This window comes from Oncorhynchus clarkii, chromosome 16, assembly GCF_045791955.1.
Source record: "Oncorhynchus clarkii lewisi isolate Uvic-CL-2024 chromosome 16, UVic_Ocla_1.0, whole genome shotgun sequence".
Taxonomy (NCBI): Eukaryota; Metazoa; Chordata; class Actinopteri; order Salmoniformes; family Salmonidae; genus Oncorhynchus; species Oncorhynchus clarkii.
This window is the reverse complement of record NC_092162.1, coordinates 55,063,856-55,082,790: the sequence shown is the minus strand read 5'-3', so window position 1 is coordinate 55,082,790 and position 18,935 is coordinate 55,063,856. Positions and strand designations below refer to the sequence as shown.

Here is an 18,935-nt window from a genome sequence, read left to right as displayed (position 1 = left end):
GTCCGCTCCGTCTGGCCGTTGGACTGGGGGTGGATTCCGGAGGACAGGCTGGCCGACGACCCAATGAGTGTGCGGAACGCCTTCCAGAACCGGGATAAGAACTGAGGACCCTGGTCGGAGACCATGTCCAACAGTAGTCCGTGGATCCAGAAGATGTTCTGCACCATAAGGTGGGCCCTCTCCTTGGCCGAGGGTAGTTTGGGGAGAGGAATGAAGTGGGCGGCTATGGAAGACCGGTCGGCCACAGTCAGGATGGCAGTGTTGCCCTCAGACGGGTGCAGACCCGTGATGAAGTCCAGGGACATATGGGACCAGGGACGGTGAGGGACAGGCAGTGGTTGGAGAAGATCAGTCGGAGCTTGCCGAAGAGTCTTGTTCTGTGTGCAGGCCGTGCAGGTGGCGATAAACGCGGCAACATCCAGAACCATAGTAGGCCACCAAATGCGTCGTTGCACAAAGGCCAGGGTCCGACGAGAGCCCAGGTGACAGGCAAGCCTGGAGGAGCCACGGAGGAACAGTGTCAGGCACAAACATCCGGTTATCTGCCCCCCCCCCCCCCCCCCCCCCCGTGTTTGGCTGGGACTGCTGTGCCTCCCAGACCTGTTTCCCTATACCCCAGCTGAGTGCCGTCAACAGACGAGGATGTCATCAATGTACACGAAGACGAACCGGTTCAGCATGTCACAGAGAACATCATTCACCAGAGCCTGGAACACGGCAGGGACGTTGGTGAGGCCAAAGGGCAAGACCAGATATTCATAGTGGCCGCTGGTCGTGTTAAAGGCGGTCTTCCACTCGTCCCCCTCCCGTAATGTCATTGAGTCCTCGGTAGTCAATGCACAGGCGCAGTGTCTTGTCCTTTTCTTCACAAAGAAACCTGTGCCAGCGGGAGAGGAAGAGAGATGGATAAATCTTGTAACTAGGGAGTCCCCAATGTAGGTCTCCATAGCCTTGGTCTCTGGTCCCGACTGAGTACAGACGTCCCCAGGGCGGCGTGGTGCTAGGGAGAAGGTCAATCCCGCAGTCATAGGGGCGGTGCGGCGGAAGGGAAGTGGCCTGGGACTTGCTGATCACCTCCAGGAGGTCCTGGTACTCTACGGGAATGACAGAGAGGTCCGGAGCAACTTCTGAGCCCCCAGGAAGACGTCCCAGGGTTGGTTGCGCCGACTTCAGACAATAGGCGTGGTAGAACGGACTTCAGCCCATGATAGCATGGGCTGAGGGGATTGTGTCGTGGAGCCAGGAGAATCCCAAAACCACAGGAATCTGGGGGAACTTGATGAGCAGGAATTGAATCGTCTCGCTGATTCCCTGACACATCTAGGTTAATAGGAGTGGTGTTATGGGTGACCCGATCTATAGAGCATCCATCCAGCTCTCTAACATCCATGGGAATGGAGAGGGGATGAGTGGGGATGTTCAGCTCGGAAGCCAGTGTGGCGTCCAAAAAGCTCTCGTCGGCCCCAGAGTCAATGATTACCCGGAGAGATTTGGACTGGTTTCCCCACAACAGAATGACATGAAAAAGGGGTGCGAGTAAGGGAAGCAGAAAAGTTCTCAATGTGGCCCACCAGAGTAGTCACTACCGGTGAGCTACCGGTGAGCCTGGTCTTTTACCGTGCAAGAGGACACAAAATGACCAAAAGTCCAGCAATACAGACAGCACCTTGTGTTGATCCTGTGTTGCCGGTCCGCTGGCAACAGCCCAGCTCTGCCTAGTTGCATAGGCTCGAGAAACAGTGCCTTGGCTGTCTTTGGTGACGCGAGGAAGGTCAGAAAACCTCGGGTGTTCTTGTCCTTGACCTCTTTCAGGACGCCCTGCAGGAACATGTCACACAGTGCTTCCTGGTTCCACGCACTCTCCACTGCCAACGTGCGGAAATCCAGCGCATAGTCAGCCACTCCGCAGGCGTTCCCAGACATCAGCGTGATGAGGTAGGCTGTCTTGGAGCGATCTGAGGGGAAGGAGGACTGAAGCTCAGGGCACACAGCTAAAAACGCCCGACAGGTGCTTGGTTCCTCATTAAAGCATTCCGGGGGAGGTAAACGGGGCTCCCGGGAAGGTGGAGTGGCCGGTGGGGCGGCGCTGCTAACTGCCGAGTTACTGAGGGCAGGCTGCTTCCCAGACAACCCGCGGAATTGCTCCAGGAGCATGTCCAACGCCCGGTCATGGCACTCAGCCAATGTTTGGACCTCCTCCATAAGACCACAAAGCAATTCCTTGTGCCTACCAATGGAGGCTCCTTGGGAGAAGATGGCGTTGCGCAGCTGGCCCGGGTCTGCCTATTCGTACGGTCAGGTAGGAAGGTAAGACCCAGATGCAGACAGCGTCAAATTATCAATGGTTTAATAATCCAACAGGGGCAGGCAATAGACAGGTCAAGGCAGGCAGAGATCAGTAAACCAGAGGTCGGGCAAAGGTACAGGATGGCAGGCAGGGTCACGGGCAGGCAGAGTGGTCAGGCAGGCGGGCTCAGATTCAGGACAGGCAAGGGTCAAAACCAGGGGGGTGAGAAAAATAGAGACTGGGGAAAAGCAGGCGCTGAGACACAAAAACGCTGGTTGACTTGACAAACAAGCCGAACTGGCAACAGACAATCAAAGAACACAGGTATAAATACAAAGGGGATAATGGGAAAGATAGGTGACACCTGGAGGGGAGTGAAGACCATCACAAAGACAGGTGAAACAGATCAGGGTGTGACAGATGTTGCCGGACCAGCAGGCTTGATCGAATGCATAGGCTGGGTAGAACATTTTTATAATGCAATATTTTTATAATGCAATATTTGGTGTTGAGTCAACCGCTGGGATAATGTAGCAACAAACTTAGTCTTTCTGTGAAGCCGATCGTATGTCCTTGCAATGATTGAAATTAAAATATGTATCACAGTGATGGATAAACATTAGGCTACCACTAATAATTATAACATAAACTATCTGTAAAATAAATGAGTGAGAGAATGGCGACACTGCTTCCTTTCCCTCTGGTGGATTTACTTTCTATTCATTAGAGGCTTCATGCATGTCAGTCAGAGGGTAACCATGTAATCAATGGAATAAAAATTATGCACTTGAAGAAAGAAAGGCACTGGAGTGTGGTTCTCCTCCCGATCGTGCACCACAGAGACTCAAAGCTCATGGGCCTGTCTACATGCGTCCTTTTCTTCTTTCTCTCTCCTCCCCCTCTCTTCCACTCCTTCTCTCACTCTCTTCCCGCTCTCCCTCTTGCTACCTCCCCTTCACCTCGCTTTTCCCTCTCCCTCTCTGCTCCCTCTCTCTGTCTCCCACCGCTCTCTTATCCTCCTGCTCTCTTCCTGAATCTCCCCCCTCTATGTCCTCTCCCTTTCTGTCTCCTACCTCATTCACTCTCCCTCCTTTTGCATTCACTCCCTCTACCCCTGCCCCCTCTCACTTTTCCCCAGCGTCACTGGTAAAGAAATGGACTAATCAGCATAGACTTCCTGCTGCCGACTTCTCGCTCTCCTCTCCCCCCCTCCTTTGCCAGCCCACTTCCTGTATACCGAGTGTGATGCATTGTGGGAGACAGATGTCTGTCTTAACCGGGTTAGTCGTGCAGACTGGCTTACTGTCAGAGACGCTGCTAATCCTGCTACATGTGTGTGTGTGTGTGTGTGTGTGTGTGTGTGTGTGTGTGTGTGTGTGTGTGTGTGTGTGTGTGTGTGTGTGTGTGTGTGTGTGTGTGTGTGTGTGTGTGTGTGTCTGTGTGTCTGTGTGTGTGTCTGTGTGTGTCTGTCTGTGCCGGTCCTACACACACTCTACCCTGAAAGAGAAGGAAGCAGACGTTGCTAAATGCAATATCGATTTTTCATATTGTGCCAAGAGTGTCTTATTTGCATAATATAAGCTTAAGAGTACCCTGGTTGTATATGTATATTTAACATAAAGCTTCTCCTTCATGTCGGTGTGGGTGTCTGTCTTTGGGTTTGAACAATAGCCATAAGGTTAGATGTGTTTATATATGGAGGTTTCCTACACCTGTTTGTCTTTTTAACAGCCACATTAACATATTATTGGCCATCCCTCAAATCATCTCATCTGTTGTCTAAGGGTTTGTGTTTCCTGTCCCTGTCAGGTGCTGATATGTGTACACGATGAGCGGACTGGGGGACAACTCCATGGAGCCTCTGAGCTCGGAAAACCGAAAACGCAAGCTCTCCACCTGCGACACGCCCGGTCTGGGGTGAGTAGGGGGCTGGTGACAAAACATACAAATATATTTTGCCAAGTCCGATAATACACATTTTTATTCATACATTTGGAATTACAACAGGGTGTATGTAGCCTTTTTACTGTATTCTACTGTGGGTCAACCCTGGCTACTGACTCTGGAGATCACTAGTAGCTGTAGTCATTCACCTTAAGAGTATCTAGTCTACACTCAAGTCTACACAGGCAGCCCAATTCAGATTTTTTTCACCCCTAATTGGTCTTTTGACCATTCACATCAGATCTTTTCACATCAGATCTTTTTCAGAGCTGATCTGATTGGTCAAAATGCCAATTAGTAAAATAAAAGATCAGAATTGGGCTGCCTGTGTAAACATAGCCAATTTGTACCAGTTTGAAACCGGTTACACAATATTTGACCATTAGATTATTTCGGTGGGATATTGGGTTAAGCTCAACATTGACCTGTTGGAAACCAGTTTCTGTTTGAATAGTCTGAAAATCCATTCTCAAAGTCATGGAAGGTTGAATGTGTATGTCCAAGCATGGATGAGTCAATGCTCAGAGAATGAAAGATTGTTATTGTAGTGATCGAACCACATCCCCAGAATGCTATACTGTACTTGACATTCGGCACATTAAAGACTCTGGGCAGATTCGGTAACCTTAAACATGGAAATAGGCCGTTTTCGTAGTCAAACTACCAGCGTCATATTCAGTCGGGCATGATTTTTAAAAATGTTTTTAAAGTGTTTTGAAATGGATAACAAATACAAGCATTTCTTATTGTACAATTTCAGGTAGTCCCTCCCTGTTTCAGTCCATTTTCTTCTATTTGGTGCCTAATGAATAGAACCCTGGTAAAACAACTGTAAATAATAATGGTGAATACCGGTAATAACACATAGTGGTACACCCTGTAGGTGTGAGCGGAGACGGCGGGAGCAGGAGACTAAATACATCGAGGAGCTGGCCGAATTGATCTCTGCCAACCTCGGTGACATCGACAGCTTCAACGTCAAGCCAGACAAGTGTGCCATCCTCAAGGAGACGGTGCGCCAGATCAGACAGATAAAAGAGCAGGGTGAGTAGAGACAGACACCCATTGTAGCCGTGGGTAACCCATTAGTAATATCTGCAACTTTATCACTGACTACACAGTACCACTACTAGACATGGCTGTCTCAGAACCAGTACTGTGGCAATGACAGAAATGGCACCCTATTCCCTATTTTGGACACTACTTTTTGTCAGCCTTTGGACAAGACTAATAGTAAACCCATCACCATTACTTTCATCATATCATCCCTTAAATCTGTGGCTCCCAATGTTGTTAGTGCACCTAAAACATGTGGAGTGTTATTGGCCTTGATCATAGTCTAGCAGATGTGAACGTAGCACTGGAGTGGCGCTGGAGTGGCGCTGGAGTAGCACTGGAGTGGCACTGGTTTAGCACTGGAGTGGCACTGGTTTAGCACTGGAGTGGCACTGGTTTAGCACTGGAGTGGCACTGGAGTGGCACTGGATTAGCACTGGAGTGGCCCTGGTTTAGCACTGGAGTGGCACTGGATTAGCACTGGAGTGGCACTGGTGTGGCACTGGAGTGGCACTGGATTAGCACTGGAGTGGCATTGGTTTAGCCCTGGAGTGGCACTGGATTAGACCTGGAGTGGCACTGGTTTAGCACTGGAGTGGCACTGGATTAGCACTGGAGTGGCACTGGTTTAGCACTGGAGTGGCACTGGATTAGCACTGGAGTGGCACTGGATTAGCACTGGAGTGGCACGGGTTTAGCACTGGAGTGGCACTGGATTAGCACTGGTTTAGCACTGGAGTGGCACTGGTTTAGCACTGGAGTGGCACTGGATTAGCACTGGTTTAGCACTGGAGTGGCACTGGAGTGGCACTGGAAAGCCAGATGGGCTAAGAGGGAGGCAATTAGAGCTGATAGTATGGAGCAGGCCTGTGAGAGGGCTGGAGCCCTGGCTGTGTGTCTTTCCCCCAGAGCAGCTGGGCCAGGGAGAGGAGGGGAGGGGTGGAGGAGAGGGAGAACTGTGGGCCCAGGTGCACAGAGCCACAGACTCATCCATCACTCATTCATCTCCACACCATTTCACAGCCTGGGCTGTTGGGGATTGTTTGGGGGGAACTTTGGCAGGGCTTTGTGTGCATGTCAATTCTTCTGTGTGCCTGTCTGTGTGTGTCTGTGTGTGTCTGTGTGTGTGTGTGCGTGCGTGCGTGCGTGCGTGTGTGTGTGTGTGCGTGCAAGAGCAACTATGGTTGTGTAACTGCCGTTACAGGTAATCAAAGTGGACTGCTTTGCCTCCGTTATTGTCTGGTACAATCTTGTTGAAGTTGTTGTAGATAGTGAATCATTTGCAGACTTTTACAGTACTTTTACATGACTTTTGATGCATGTTTCATTCCCCCTTTGGATAGACACCACAGGTGTTCACAATGGCTTGGAGGCACAGGAGGTTGGTGGTATCTTAATTAGGGAGGACAGGCTCATAGTAGCGGCTGGGACGGAGTAAATGAAATGGAATCGAACACATAAAACTCATGGTTTCCATGTGTTTGATACCATTCCATTTACTCCATTCCAGTCATTATTATGAGCCGTCCTCCCCTCAGCAGCCTTCTGTGATGGGCATTGGTAGGGGAACCGCAGGGAGTAGTAGGCTTAAGTTGACCCTAGACACTGATTTAAGATCAGTTTAGTGTCCTAGATCTAGCTGAGCCTAATTGAGTGGGAGGATTAAAGTCTGAACAGAGACTGAGGCAGGGGGAAGTGACAGTCAGTCTGAACAGAGACCAAAACTGAGGCAGGGGGAGGTGATAGTCAGTCTGAACAGAGACCGAGACTGAGGCAGGGGGAGGTGACAGTTAGTCTCTGCCACCTCGACAGGAAGGGGAAGTACAGCTGGCACTGACTCTCCGGAGACAGGTTGCCATAGTTACCGGAAGTGAATAATAAAGTGCCATTGGATTTTACTCTTTACAACTCTGTCTGGTTCTCTCATTCTTTCTTTCTACAAATTTGTTCTCAACCTTTCTCTTTCTTTATTTCTCTCTCTTTTGCTCTCCCTCTGTCTAACCCTTCTCTCTCCCTCTGTCTCTCTACCTTTCCTTCTACCTCTCCACCACCTCCCTCTCCTTCTGCACCCCTCTTCCCATTTTCTCTATCCCCTCTCTCTCAATTAAATGTCAATTTAAGGGGCTTTATTGGCATGGGAAACATATGATAGCATTGACAAAGCAAGTGAAGTAGATAATAAACAAAAGTGAAATGAACAATAAAAATTAACAGTAAACATTAAGAATAAATGTGCAAATAGTTAAAGTACAAAAGAAAAAGAAAAATAAACATAAATATGGGTTGTATTTACAATGGTGTTTGTTCTTCACTGGTTGCCCTTTTCTTGTGGCAACAGGTCACAAATATTGCTGCTGTGATTGCACATTGTGGTATTTCACACCATAAATATGGGAGTTTATCAAAATTGGGTTTGTTTTCAAATTCTTTGTGGTCTGTGTAGTCTGTGGGAAATTAGTGTCTCTAATATGATCATACATTTGGCATGAGGATAGGAAGTGCAGCTCAGTTTCCACTTCATTTTGTGGCAGTGTACACATAGCCTGTCTTCTCTTGAGAGCCAGGTCTGCCTACGGTGGCCTTTCTCAATAGCAAGGCTATGCTCACTGAGACTGTAGGTAGTCAAAGCTTTCCTTAAGTTTGGGTCAGTCACAGTGGTCAGGTATCCTAAGATTTGTATTTGACCATGTATATGTTTACCCATACATCTCCGTTTTGGATAGATAACTCTTCGTGTTGTTGTTTGTTTAGTGTTTTCCAATTTTCCCAGAAGTGGTTTGAGTCTATGGATTCTTCAAATACGTTGAGCTGATTTCTGACGTGCTGTTCCTTCTTTTTCTGTAGTGTATTTCTGTATTGTTTTCGTGATTCACCATAGTAAAGGCTCAGGTTTTCTGGGTCTCTATGTTTTTGTTTGGATAGGTTTCTAGATTTCTTTCTTTGGTTTTTGCATTCTTCGTAAAACCATTTGTCATTGTTATTAATTTTCTATAGTTTTCTATGTGACGTTTTTAGATTTGATTGGGAAGCTGAGAGGTCAAAATATACTATTTAGGTTTTCTACTGCCAAGTTTACGTTTTCACTATTACAATGAAATGTTTTGTCCAGGAAGTTGTCTAAAAGGGATTGAATTTGTTGTTGCCTAAATGTTTTTTGGTAGGTTTCCACACTACTTTCCTTTCATCTAAAGTATTTCTTAATATTATTCAGTTCCTTTGGCTTTGATGCCTCATGATTGAGTATTACTCTGTTCAAGTAGACTGTGATGTTGCTGTGACCTGATAAGGATGTCAGTGGGTTGACTGAATGCTCTGAGAGACTCTGGGTTGAAGTCAGTGATAAAGTAGTCTACAGTACTACTGCCAAGAGATGAGCTATAGATGAGCTATAGATGTACTTACCCCTCGAAGCCGATCTTTGACTTTGTACATACCAGCGTACGACAGAGCTGCAGAGCTTTTTTTTTGTCATGTTGTGCCTTGGGAGGCATATGGGGCAGGGATTGCTGTCACCTCCAGGTAGGTGTTAGTCCCCCTGTGTGCTGAGGGTGTCAGGTTATTGTCCAGTTCTGACATTTAGGCCGCCACAGACTAGTACATGTCCCTGGGCCTGGAAATTATTGATTTCCCACTCTAGGATCTCTACCTTCAGAGCAGGGCTGGCTGTTTTTCTTTCTGTTTGCTGTATCTGTCCCCTCTGGGACCTAATCAGATGGAAGGATTCCTGTAGCCCAGCTCCAGATAGCTTCTGCATTAATACTGCTGTTGCCTAGTGCCTGCCTGGATCTCTGCCAGCCAGCCAGTGCCTCTTAAATCGCACACTAAATATAAAGTATGAAGGCAGCAAGGCAAGTTGCTACCTAGTCCAAACCATACACTATACTGCTCTGGTCTACGTCCAGCCCTGGTCTGGTCTCAGCCCCTTCGCTCCTCAGACAGAGAAGGCTGCATATGGATGTTGCTCCCCTTACCTGGTGCTTTGTGTGGAGGGAAGGTTGGGAAACGCTGACCCCTGGTGGTTGTTGGAGCTTTAATAAGTGGATTGTGATGTAGTTACACAGATCTGTGTCATAAGAGTTTACTTTACACCTTTCACAGCTCATCTCTTCATACTTTTAATGTTTTCTTATTTGCACACACACTTGCACAGGATATTGTACAGGAGATGTGTGTTAGGAATTCAAGGTGTGTTAGGAATTTAAGATGGCGCCGAAGGGGAGGGCTGCCATCTTATCGGCTCTTAACCAACCATGCTATTTTGTTTGTTTTTTCACGTTGTTCGTAATTTGTTTTGTACATAATGTTGCTGCTACCGTCTCTTATGACCCGAAAAGAGCTTCTGGACATCAAAACTGAGATTACTCACCTCAAATTGGATGAGGAGTTCTTCATCAATGAGTCAGATGCGAGGGATATATTACAGACACCCGATCAGGCCCAGATCCCCGTGATTCGCTGGAAAAGGAAAAGTAGGTTCCGCGGAAAGAGATCAGGATGCCTTGTGAGGATCAGTGGCTAATCTGCCCTTGCCTTCCGTTCTGTTAGCTAACGTTCAATCGCTGGAAAATAAATGGGACGAACTGAAAGGACGTATATCCTACCAACGGGACATTAAAAACTGTAATATCTTATGTTTCACCGAGTTGTGGCTGAACGACAACATTAAGAACATACAGCTGGCGGTTTATACACTCTATCGGCAGGACAGAACAGCAGCCTATGGTAAGACATGGGGCGGAGGCCTACGCATATTTGTAAACAATAGCAGGTGCATGATATCTAAGTAAGTCTCAAGGTTTTGCTCGCCTGAGGTAGAGGTAGAGTATCTCGTGATAAGTTGTAGACCATACTATCTACCTAGAGATTTTTCATCTGTATTTTTCGTAGCTGTCTTACATACCACCACAGACCGAGGCTGGCACTAAAACCACACTCAATGAGCTGTATACCGCCATAAGCAAACAGGAAAATGCTCATCCAGAGGCGGCACTCCTAGTGGCCAGGGACTTTAACCTCTAGCGTCGAGCAATCCCGTATCCGGGAGCGTAATCATAGCCTCAACCTCATTACCATAACGCAACGTTTCCTATTCATGAAAATCGCAAATGAAATGAAATAAATATATTGAAACACAAGCTTAGCCTTTTGTTAACAACACTGTCATCTCAGATTTTCAAAATATGCTTTAACCAAAGCTACACAAGCATTTGTGTAAGAGTATTGATAGCCTAGCATAGCATTAAGCCTAGCATTCAGCAGGCAACATTTTCACAAAAACAAGAAAAGCATTCAAATAAAATAATTTACCTTTGAAGAACTTCGGATGTTTTCAATGGCGAGACTCTCAGTTAGATAGCAAATGTTCATTTTTTCCAAAAATATTATTTGTGTAAGAGAAATAGCTCCGTTTTGTTCATCACGGTTGGCTAAGAAAAAAAAACGAAAATGCAGTCACTTACAACGCCAAACTTTTTTCCAAATTAGCTCCATAATATCGACAGAAACATGGCAAACGTTGTTTAGAATCAATCCTCAAGGTGTTTTTCACAATTCTATTCGATGAAAAATCATTCCTGGCAGTCGGTTTCTCATCAGAGCCAAACGGAAAAATACTGCAGCTGGAGATTACGCAATAATTGCGACGGAGGACACCAAGCGACCACCTGGTAAATGTAGTCTCTTATGGTCAATCTTCCAATGATATGCCTACAAATACGTCACAATGCTGCAGACACCTTGGGGAAAACGTGGAAAAGGTAAGCTGACTCCTAGCTCCTCCACAGCCATATAAGGAGTCATTGCCATGAGGCGGTTTCAAAAAATGTGGCACTTCCTGATTGTATTTTTATCTCGTTTTTTTCTGTTACATCAGTTCTGTGGCACTCACAGACAATATCTTTGCAGTTTTGGAAACGTCAGAGTGTTTTCTTTCCAAAGCTGTCAATTATATGCATAGTCGAGCATATTTTCGTGACAAAATATCTTGTTTAAAACGGGAACGTTTTTCATCCAAAAATTAAAAGAGCGCCCCCTATATCGAAGAAGTTAATGCACGAAAACTTCAATCAGTTTTACCAAATTTCTATCAGCATGTTAAGTGTGCAACCAGAGGGAAAACAATTCTAGACCACCTTTACTCCACACACAGAGACGTGTTCAAAGCTCGCCCTCCATTTGGCAAATCTGACCATAACTCTATCCTCCTGATTCCTGCTTACGAGCAAAAATTAAAGCAGGAAGCACCAGTGACTCGGTCTATAAAAAGTGGTCAGATGAAGCAGATGCTAAACTACAGGACTGTTTTGGAAGCACAGACTGGAATATGTTCCGGGATTCTTCCGTTGGCATTGAGGAGTACAACACATCAGTCACTGGCTTTATCAATAAGTGCATCGAGGACGTCATCCCCACAGTGACTGTACGTACATACCCCAACCAGAAGCCAAGCCAACATTCGCACTGAGCTAAAGGGTAGAGCTGCCGCTTTCAAGGAGTGGGACTCTAACCCGGAAGCTTATAATAAATCCCGTTATGCCCTACAACGAACCATCAAACAGGCAAAGCGTCAATACAGGACTAAGATCAAATCGTACTACATGTGGCAGTGCTTGCAAACTATTACAGACTACAAAGGGAAGCATAGCCGAGAGCTGCCCAGTGACACAAGCCTACCAGACAAGCTAAATAACTTCTTGCATGAGACCATCAGCTGTTCCGGACAACTGTGTGATCACGCTCTCCGCAGCCAATGTGAGTAAGACCTTTAAACAGGTCAACATTCACAAGGCCGCAGGGCCAGACGGATTACCAGGATGTGTACTCCAAGCATGCGCTGACCAACTGGTAAGTGTCTTCACTGACATTTTCAACCGCTCCCTGTCTGAGTCTGTGATACCAACATGTTTCAAGCAGACCACTGTCGTGTCTTTACTATCATTAACTGAAGACTGGTAGTTTTTATAAAAAATTATCTGTAATTAGTTATTACGCGATCAACTGATTAATCACGTAATTAATTAACTAGGAAGTCGGGGCACCAAGGAAAAATATTCAGATTACAAAGTTATCATTTCCTAAAATAACTTTTCAGATATTTTATCTGATCAATTAGTCTTCAAATTAATTAATTATTTACTTTACCTCACGTTAGTCTCATTCCTAACGTCGTAAATTATTGGTTATCTGCACGAACCCAGTCTTCACTATGAGTCATCCATACATAAATTAATTGTCTTAAATCATTTATTTATTACTAACTAAGTAATTCACAGAAATGCATAAACAAACAAGGTAAATGTGGTGACATGAAATGATAGGAGAATGTGCCCTTGTGGGCGAAACCGGCATGGCGGCTTGTTAGACAAAAGGGGAAGTGGGGGTCGACTAAGAAGTCACTACAGAGTGATAATTATAACAATTGAAATGCTAATCCTTTGCACATGAACGCTCACTCATTTGGGAACAATTGCAATCAATATATATATTTACGCTCAGTGTGTCGTCTTGATCGCTGGTGAAAAGTTAATTTATTTTGTAGAATGATACCGAATTCCTAGCTGCAGACTAGTAATTAATATCTATGACTTGTTCTTATTCTGTCAGTATCGATAGTCTAAGAGTTTAACCACGTGGTATGGTTAAAAGATTCAGCAATAGTCTTACAACCCTTGTCCTCCTAATGGAGAAAAACATGGTCTGCAACCTTTAGCCATCCCGTAATTGAGGTAAGCTCGGTCTGCTGATAATTTCTCAAAGTTGGGTTTTATTCGGATTGGCAGAAAAGGGGCTGTCCCAGGAGGCCTGACCCTAACTGGGCTCAGGGGCGGTCCTCTGATTTAGTTCAAATCAAAAGGGAATTGTATTTTTCTTCATTAAACAGTCCAAAATCATATTACACAATCATCCAAACAGTATCATACTCACTCATTCATCTTATACAACAATTAGATGTAAAACTCATAACTGAGGCTATTATATAAACAGCGTTATGGTAATGTGGCCACACCGTCTCCCATGAGCTTCCCAAGTTGTGACAAACGGACCAGTTCGTAGCTGGATTCTTCACCGATCTTTTATACTTTCTCCGGAACATGAAATTTGTTCGTACCTCAAGTTCTGTGAGGTGGAAGGATTTCCTTTGTTCTCCATGAAAATCTACTCTCTCTACTGTGTGGCCATGTGGCAGGGTCTTCTCAGGAATTTACGACATCTCTCTGACCACAGCAACCTAATTGAAGGAGGCAAGGGGGAGGCAGGGAGAGGGGGATGGGCTTGCTATTCCCAAAGAGGCCAACGTCATGACACCACCATAGTTCCCTGTGCCCAAGAACACCAAGATAACCTGCCTAAATGACTACCGACCCGTAGCACTCACGTTTGTAGCTATGAAATGCTTTGAAAGGCTGGTCATGGCTCACATCAACACCATTATCCCAGAAACACTAGACCCACTCCAATTTGCATACCACCCCAACAGATCCACAGATGACTCAGTCTCTATTGCACTCCACACTGCCATTTCCCACCTGGACAAAAGGAACACCTATGTGAGAATGCTATTCATTGACTACAGCTCATCGTTCAACACCATAGTTCGCTCAAAGCTCATCACAAAGCTAAGGACCCTGGCACAAAACACCTCCCTCTGCAACTGGATCCTGGACTTCCTGACAGGCCACCCCCAGGTGGTAAGGGTAGGTAACAACACATCCACCACACTGATCCTCAACACAAGGGCCCCTCAGGGGTGCGTGCTCAGTACCGTCCTGTACTCCCTGTTCACTCATGACAGGCACGACTCCAACACCATCATTAAGTTTGCTGATGACACAACAGTGGTAGGCCTGATCACTGACAACGATGGGACAGCCTATAGGGAGGAGGCCAGAAACCTCTTCCTCAATGTGATCAAGACAAAGGAGATGAATGTGGACTACAGGAAAAGGAGGACGGAGCACGGCCCCATTCTCATCGACGGGGCTGTAGTGGAGCAGGTTGAAAGCTTCAAGTTCCTTGGCGTCCACATCACCAACAAACTAACATGGTCTAAGCAAACTTAGACAGTCATGAAGAAGGCGCGACAAAACCTATTCCCCCTCAGGAGACTGAAAAGATTTGGCATGGGTCTGACCAGTTGCATCACTACCTGATATGGCAACTGCTCGGCCTGCGACCGCTAGGCACTACAGAGGGTAGTGCAAATGGCCCAGTACATCACCAGCTTCCTGCCATCCAGGACCTCTATACCAGGTGGTGTCAGAGGAAGGCCCTAAAAATTGTCAACGACTCCAACCACCCTAGTCATAGAATGTTCTCTCAGCTTCCGCACGTCAAGCAGTATTGGAGCGCCAAGTCTAGGTCCAAGAGGCTTCTAAACAGCTTCTACCCACAAGCCATAAGACTCCTGAACAGCTAATCAAATGCCCCCCCACCCATCTTGCTGCTACTCTCTGTTATTACCTATGTATTGTCACTTTAATAACTCTACCTACATGTACGTAATTACCTCAATTACCTCGACACCGGAGCCCCCGCACATTGACACATTGACACGTTGACTCTGTACCGGTTCCCCCTGTATATAGCCCCGCTATTGTTATTTACTGCTGCTCTTTAATTATTTGTTATTCTTATCGCTTACATTTTGGGGGGTATTTTCTTAAAACTGCATTGTTGGTTAAGGGCTTGTAAGTAAGCATTTCACTGTAAGGTCTACACCTGCACATGTGATAAATGTGAATAATAATAATTTGATTTGATTTGTTACGGTGTACTTGATTGTAGAGTCATATCTGACTGTACTGTCTCCTCCATTCAGGCAAAGCGTCCTCCAATGATGACGATGTACAGAAGTCGGACGTGTCCTCCACGGGACAGGGGGTCATAGACAAAGACCACCTCGGGCCGCTTCTGCTTCAGGTGAGATCAAAGGTCACTACTCTCCTCTTTGATTGGCTGGCTGTGCTGACTCTGGCCTCTTGTTGGCCTTTGTACTGACTGTTCATGTGTTTTCCCTCTTTCCTCAGGCCCTGGATGGTTTTCTGTTTGTGGTGAACCGGGAGGGCAGCATAGTGTTTGTGTCTGACAACGTGACCCAGTACCTGCAGTACAAACAGGAGGAGCTCATCAACACTTCCGTCTACAACATCCTCCATGAGGACGACAGGGAGGAGTTCCACAAGAACCTGCCCAAGACCAATGGTACCACACACACACACACACACACACACACACACACACACACACACACACACACACACTGTGACCCACCTGCTCACACACAGAGAGCTAGTGCTAAGCAGACAGAGCGTGGCAGAGCTGTCAGTCACACTCAGTGGGCCAGACAGTGTAAAACAGGCCTGTGTTATATTCAGATATCATGGCAGCCATCTGGAAACTACTCACTACTGAATAATGCACCTCTGCACTTCCCCAGCTTTTATTCTCTGTGTGTGTGTCTCTATTTATAAAGCTGATTAATTATGGATACGGGTGCTCAGCTGAACCTGCTCCCCGATTTTACTCCCCAGCAGTGGCAGCAGCTCCAAAGTGTCATCATCTCTCACTCTGTGTTTTGTACTTTCTGTCTTTTTCACCTATTCTCTTGTCTATTTTTATACTTAACTTAGTGTTCAATAATGTGGTTGGTAGGACTCTAGTTTCTTTCTTTTGCTTTTGCTTTCCCTTTCTCTATATTTATTTTGTATTCTCTCTCCTCGCTGCACCTCTCCCCCATCGTTATCTCTGACCCCGTGAATGAAATACGCTCTCTCTGCACATTGCTGTGAGATGACCACTCACCACTCAACTGGGGCTTCACACACACACACACACACACACACACACACACACACACACACACACACACACACACACACACACACACACACACACACACACACATTTTCTCTCACTTACACAATCCTCTGTGTGTGTATAGGGGGTGGGATGTTTTTGTTTCTTGTGCGTGTGTGTTTTCTCCCTGAATCGACCCCTCTGTCCAGACTAAGTGCTGGTTAATTGTGTCTGAGGGGAAATGCCGGGCCTCACGGCCAGGCGGTGTTGTTGTCTCCATCAGGCTGGAGAAAGGATCCTAACGGTCTAAGACCTTGTTAACCCCCATGCCCTAGGGCCCCTTCTCTGTACAGACACATGTTCCCTCCCTTCACCTGCCCTGTCAGAAACAGACAGGTGGAGGCCTTGGTCCCTGATAAGGCATCAGACAGACTGGAGGCCTTGGTCGCTGATAAGGCATCAGACAGACTGGAGGCCTTGGTCGCTAATAAGGCATCAGACAGACTGGAGGCCTTGGTCCCTGATAAGGCATCAGACAGACTGGAGGCCTTGGTCGCTGATAAGGCTTCAGACAGACTGGAAGACTTGGTCCCTGATAAGGCATCAGACAGACTGGAGGCCTTGGTCGCTAATAAGGCATCAGACAGACTGGAGGCCTTGGTCCCTGATAAGGCATCAGACAGACTGGAGGCCTTGGTCCCTGATAAGGCATCAGACAGACTGGAGGCCTTGGTCGCTGATAAGGCTTCAGACAGACTGGAAGACTTGGTCCCTGATAAGGCATCAGACAGACTGGAAGACTTTGTCCCTGATAAGGCTTCAGACAGACTGGAGGACTTTGTCCCTGATAAGGCATCAGACAGACTGGAGGACTTGGTCCCTGATAAGGCATCAGACAGACTGGAGGACTTTGTCCCTGATAAGGCATCGGACAGACTGGAGGACTTGGTCCCTGATAAGGCATCAGACAGACTGGAAGACTTGGTCCCTGATAAGGCATCAGACAGACTGGAAGACTTTGTCCCTGATAAGGCTTCAGACAGACTGGAGGACTTTGTCCCTGATAAGACATCAGACAGACTGGAGGACTTTGTCCCTGATAAGGCTTCAGACAGACTGGAGGACTTTGTCCCTGATAAGGCATCGGACAGACTGGAGGACTTGGTCCCTGATAAGGCATCAGACAGACTGGAGGACTTGGTCCCTGATAAGGCATCAGACAGACTGGAGGACTTTGTCCCTGATAAGGCTTCAGACAGACTGGAGGACTTTGTCCCTGATAAGACATCAGACAGACTGGAGGACTTTGTCCCTGATAAGACATCAGACTGGAGGACTTTGTCCCTGATAAGGCTTCAGACAGACTGGAGGACTTTGTCCCTAATAAGGCATCAGACAGACTGGAGGACTTTGTCCCTGATAAGGCTTCAGACAGACTGGAGGACTTTGTCCCTGATAAGACATCAGACAGACTGGAGGACTTTGTCCCTGATAAGGCTTCAGACAGACTGGAGGACGTTGTCCCTGATAAGGCATCAGACAGACTGGAGGACTTTGTCCCTGATAAGGCTTCAGACAGACTGGAGGACTTTGTCCCTGATAAGGCATCAGACAGACTGGAAGACTTTGTCCCTGATAAGACATCAGACAGACTTGAGGACTTTGTCCCTGATAAGGCTTCAGACAGACTGGAGGACATGGTCCCTGATAAGACATCAGACAGACTGGAGGACTTTGTCCCTGATAAGACATCAGACAGACTGGAGGACTTTGTCCCTAATAAGGCTTCAGACAGACTTGAGGACTTTGTCCCTGATAAGGCTTCAGACAGACTGGAGGACTTTGTCCCTGATAAGGCTTCAGACAGACTGGAGGACTTTGTCCCTGATAAGACATCAGACAGACTGGAGGACTTGGTCCCTGATAAGACATCAGACAGACTGGAGGACTTTGTCCCTGATAAGACATCAGACAGACTGGAGGACTTTGTCCCTGATAAGGCTTCAGACAGACTGGAGGACTTTGTCCCTGATAAGACATCAGACAGACTGGAGGACTTTGTTCCTGATAAGACATCAGACAGACTGGAGGACTTTGTCCCTGATAAGGCTTCAGACAGACTGGAGGACTTTGTCCCTGATAAGGCATCAGACAGACTGGAGGACTTTGTCCCTGATAAGGCTTCAGACAGACTGGAGGACTTTGTCCCTAATAAGGCATCGGACAGACTGGAGGACTTTGTCCCTGATAAGGCTTCAGACAGACTGGAGGACTTTGTCCCTGATAAGACATCAGACAGACTGGAAGACTTTGTCCCTGACAAGGCTTCAGAAAGACTGGAGGACGTTGTCCCTGATAAGGCATCAGACAGACTGGAGGACTTTGTCCCTGATAAGGCATCAGACAGACTGGAGGACTTTGTCCCTGATAAGACATCAGACAGACTGGAGGACTTTGTCCCTGATAAGGCTTCAGACAGACTGGAGGACTTTGTCCCTGATAAGGCATCAGACTGACTGGAGGACTTTGTCCCTGATAAGGCATCGGACAGACTGGAGGACTTGGTCCCTGATAAGGCATCAGACAGGTTGGAGGACTTGGTCCCTGATAAGGCATCAGACAGACTGGAGGACTTTGTCCCTGATAAGGCTTCAGACAGACTGGAGGACTTTGTCCCTGATAAGACATCAGACAGACTGGAGGACTTTGTTCCTGATAAGACATCAGACAGACTGGAGGACTTTGTCCCTGATAAGGCTTCAGACAGACTGGAGGACTTTGTCCCTGATAAGGCATCAGACAGACTGGAGGACTTTGTCCCTGATAAGGCTTCAGACAGACTGGAGGACTTTGT

General features: G+C 46.8%; 1 protein-coding gene across 2 annotated transcripts in view; it reads left to right on the top strand.

Moving 5' to 3' along the window:
• The window catches only part of LOC139368768 (nuclear receptor coactivator 3-like), a 114,851-nt gene that overhangs the window by 78,355 nt on the left and 17,561 nt on the right, over nt 1–18,935 (top strand). For both annotated transcript variants that reach the window (XM_071108088.1, XM_071108089.1), the window contains 4 exons: nt 4,097–4,204; nt 5,115–5,275; nt 15,105–15,205; nt 15,313–15,487. In XM_071108088.1, the coding sequence (XP_070964189.1) occupies nt 4,116–4,204; nt 5,115–5,275; nt 15,105–15,205; nt 15,313–15,487 (526 nt within the window). In that variant the 5' untranslated portion in view covers nt 4,097–4,115. The remainder of the gene's footprint in view (nt 1–4,096; nt 4,205–5,114; nt 5,276–15,104; nt 15,206–15,312; nt 15,488–18,935) is intronic.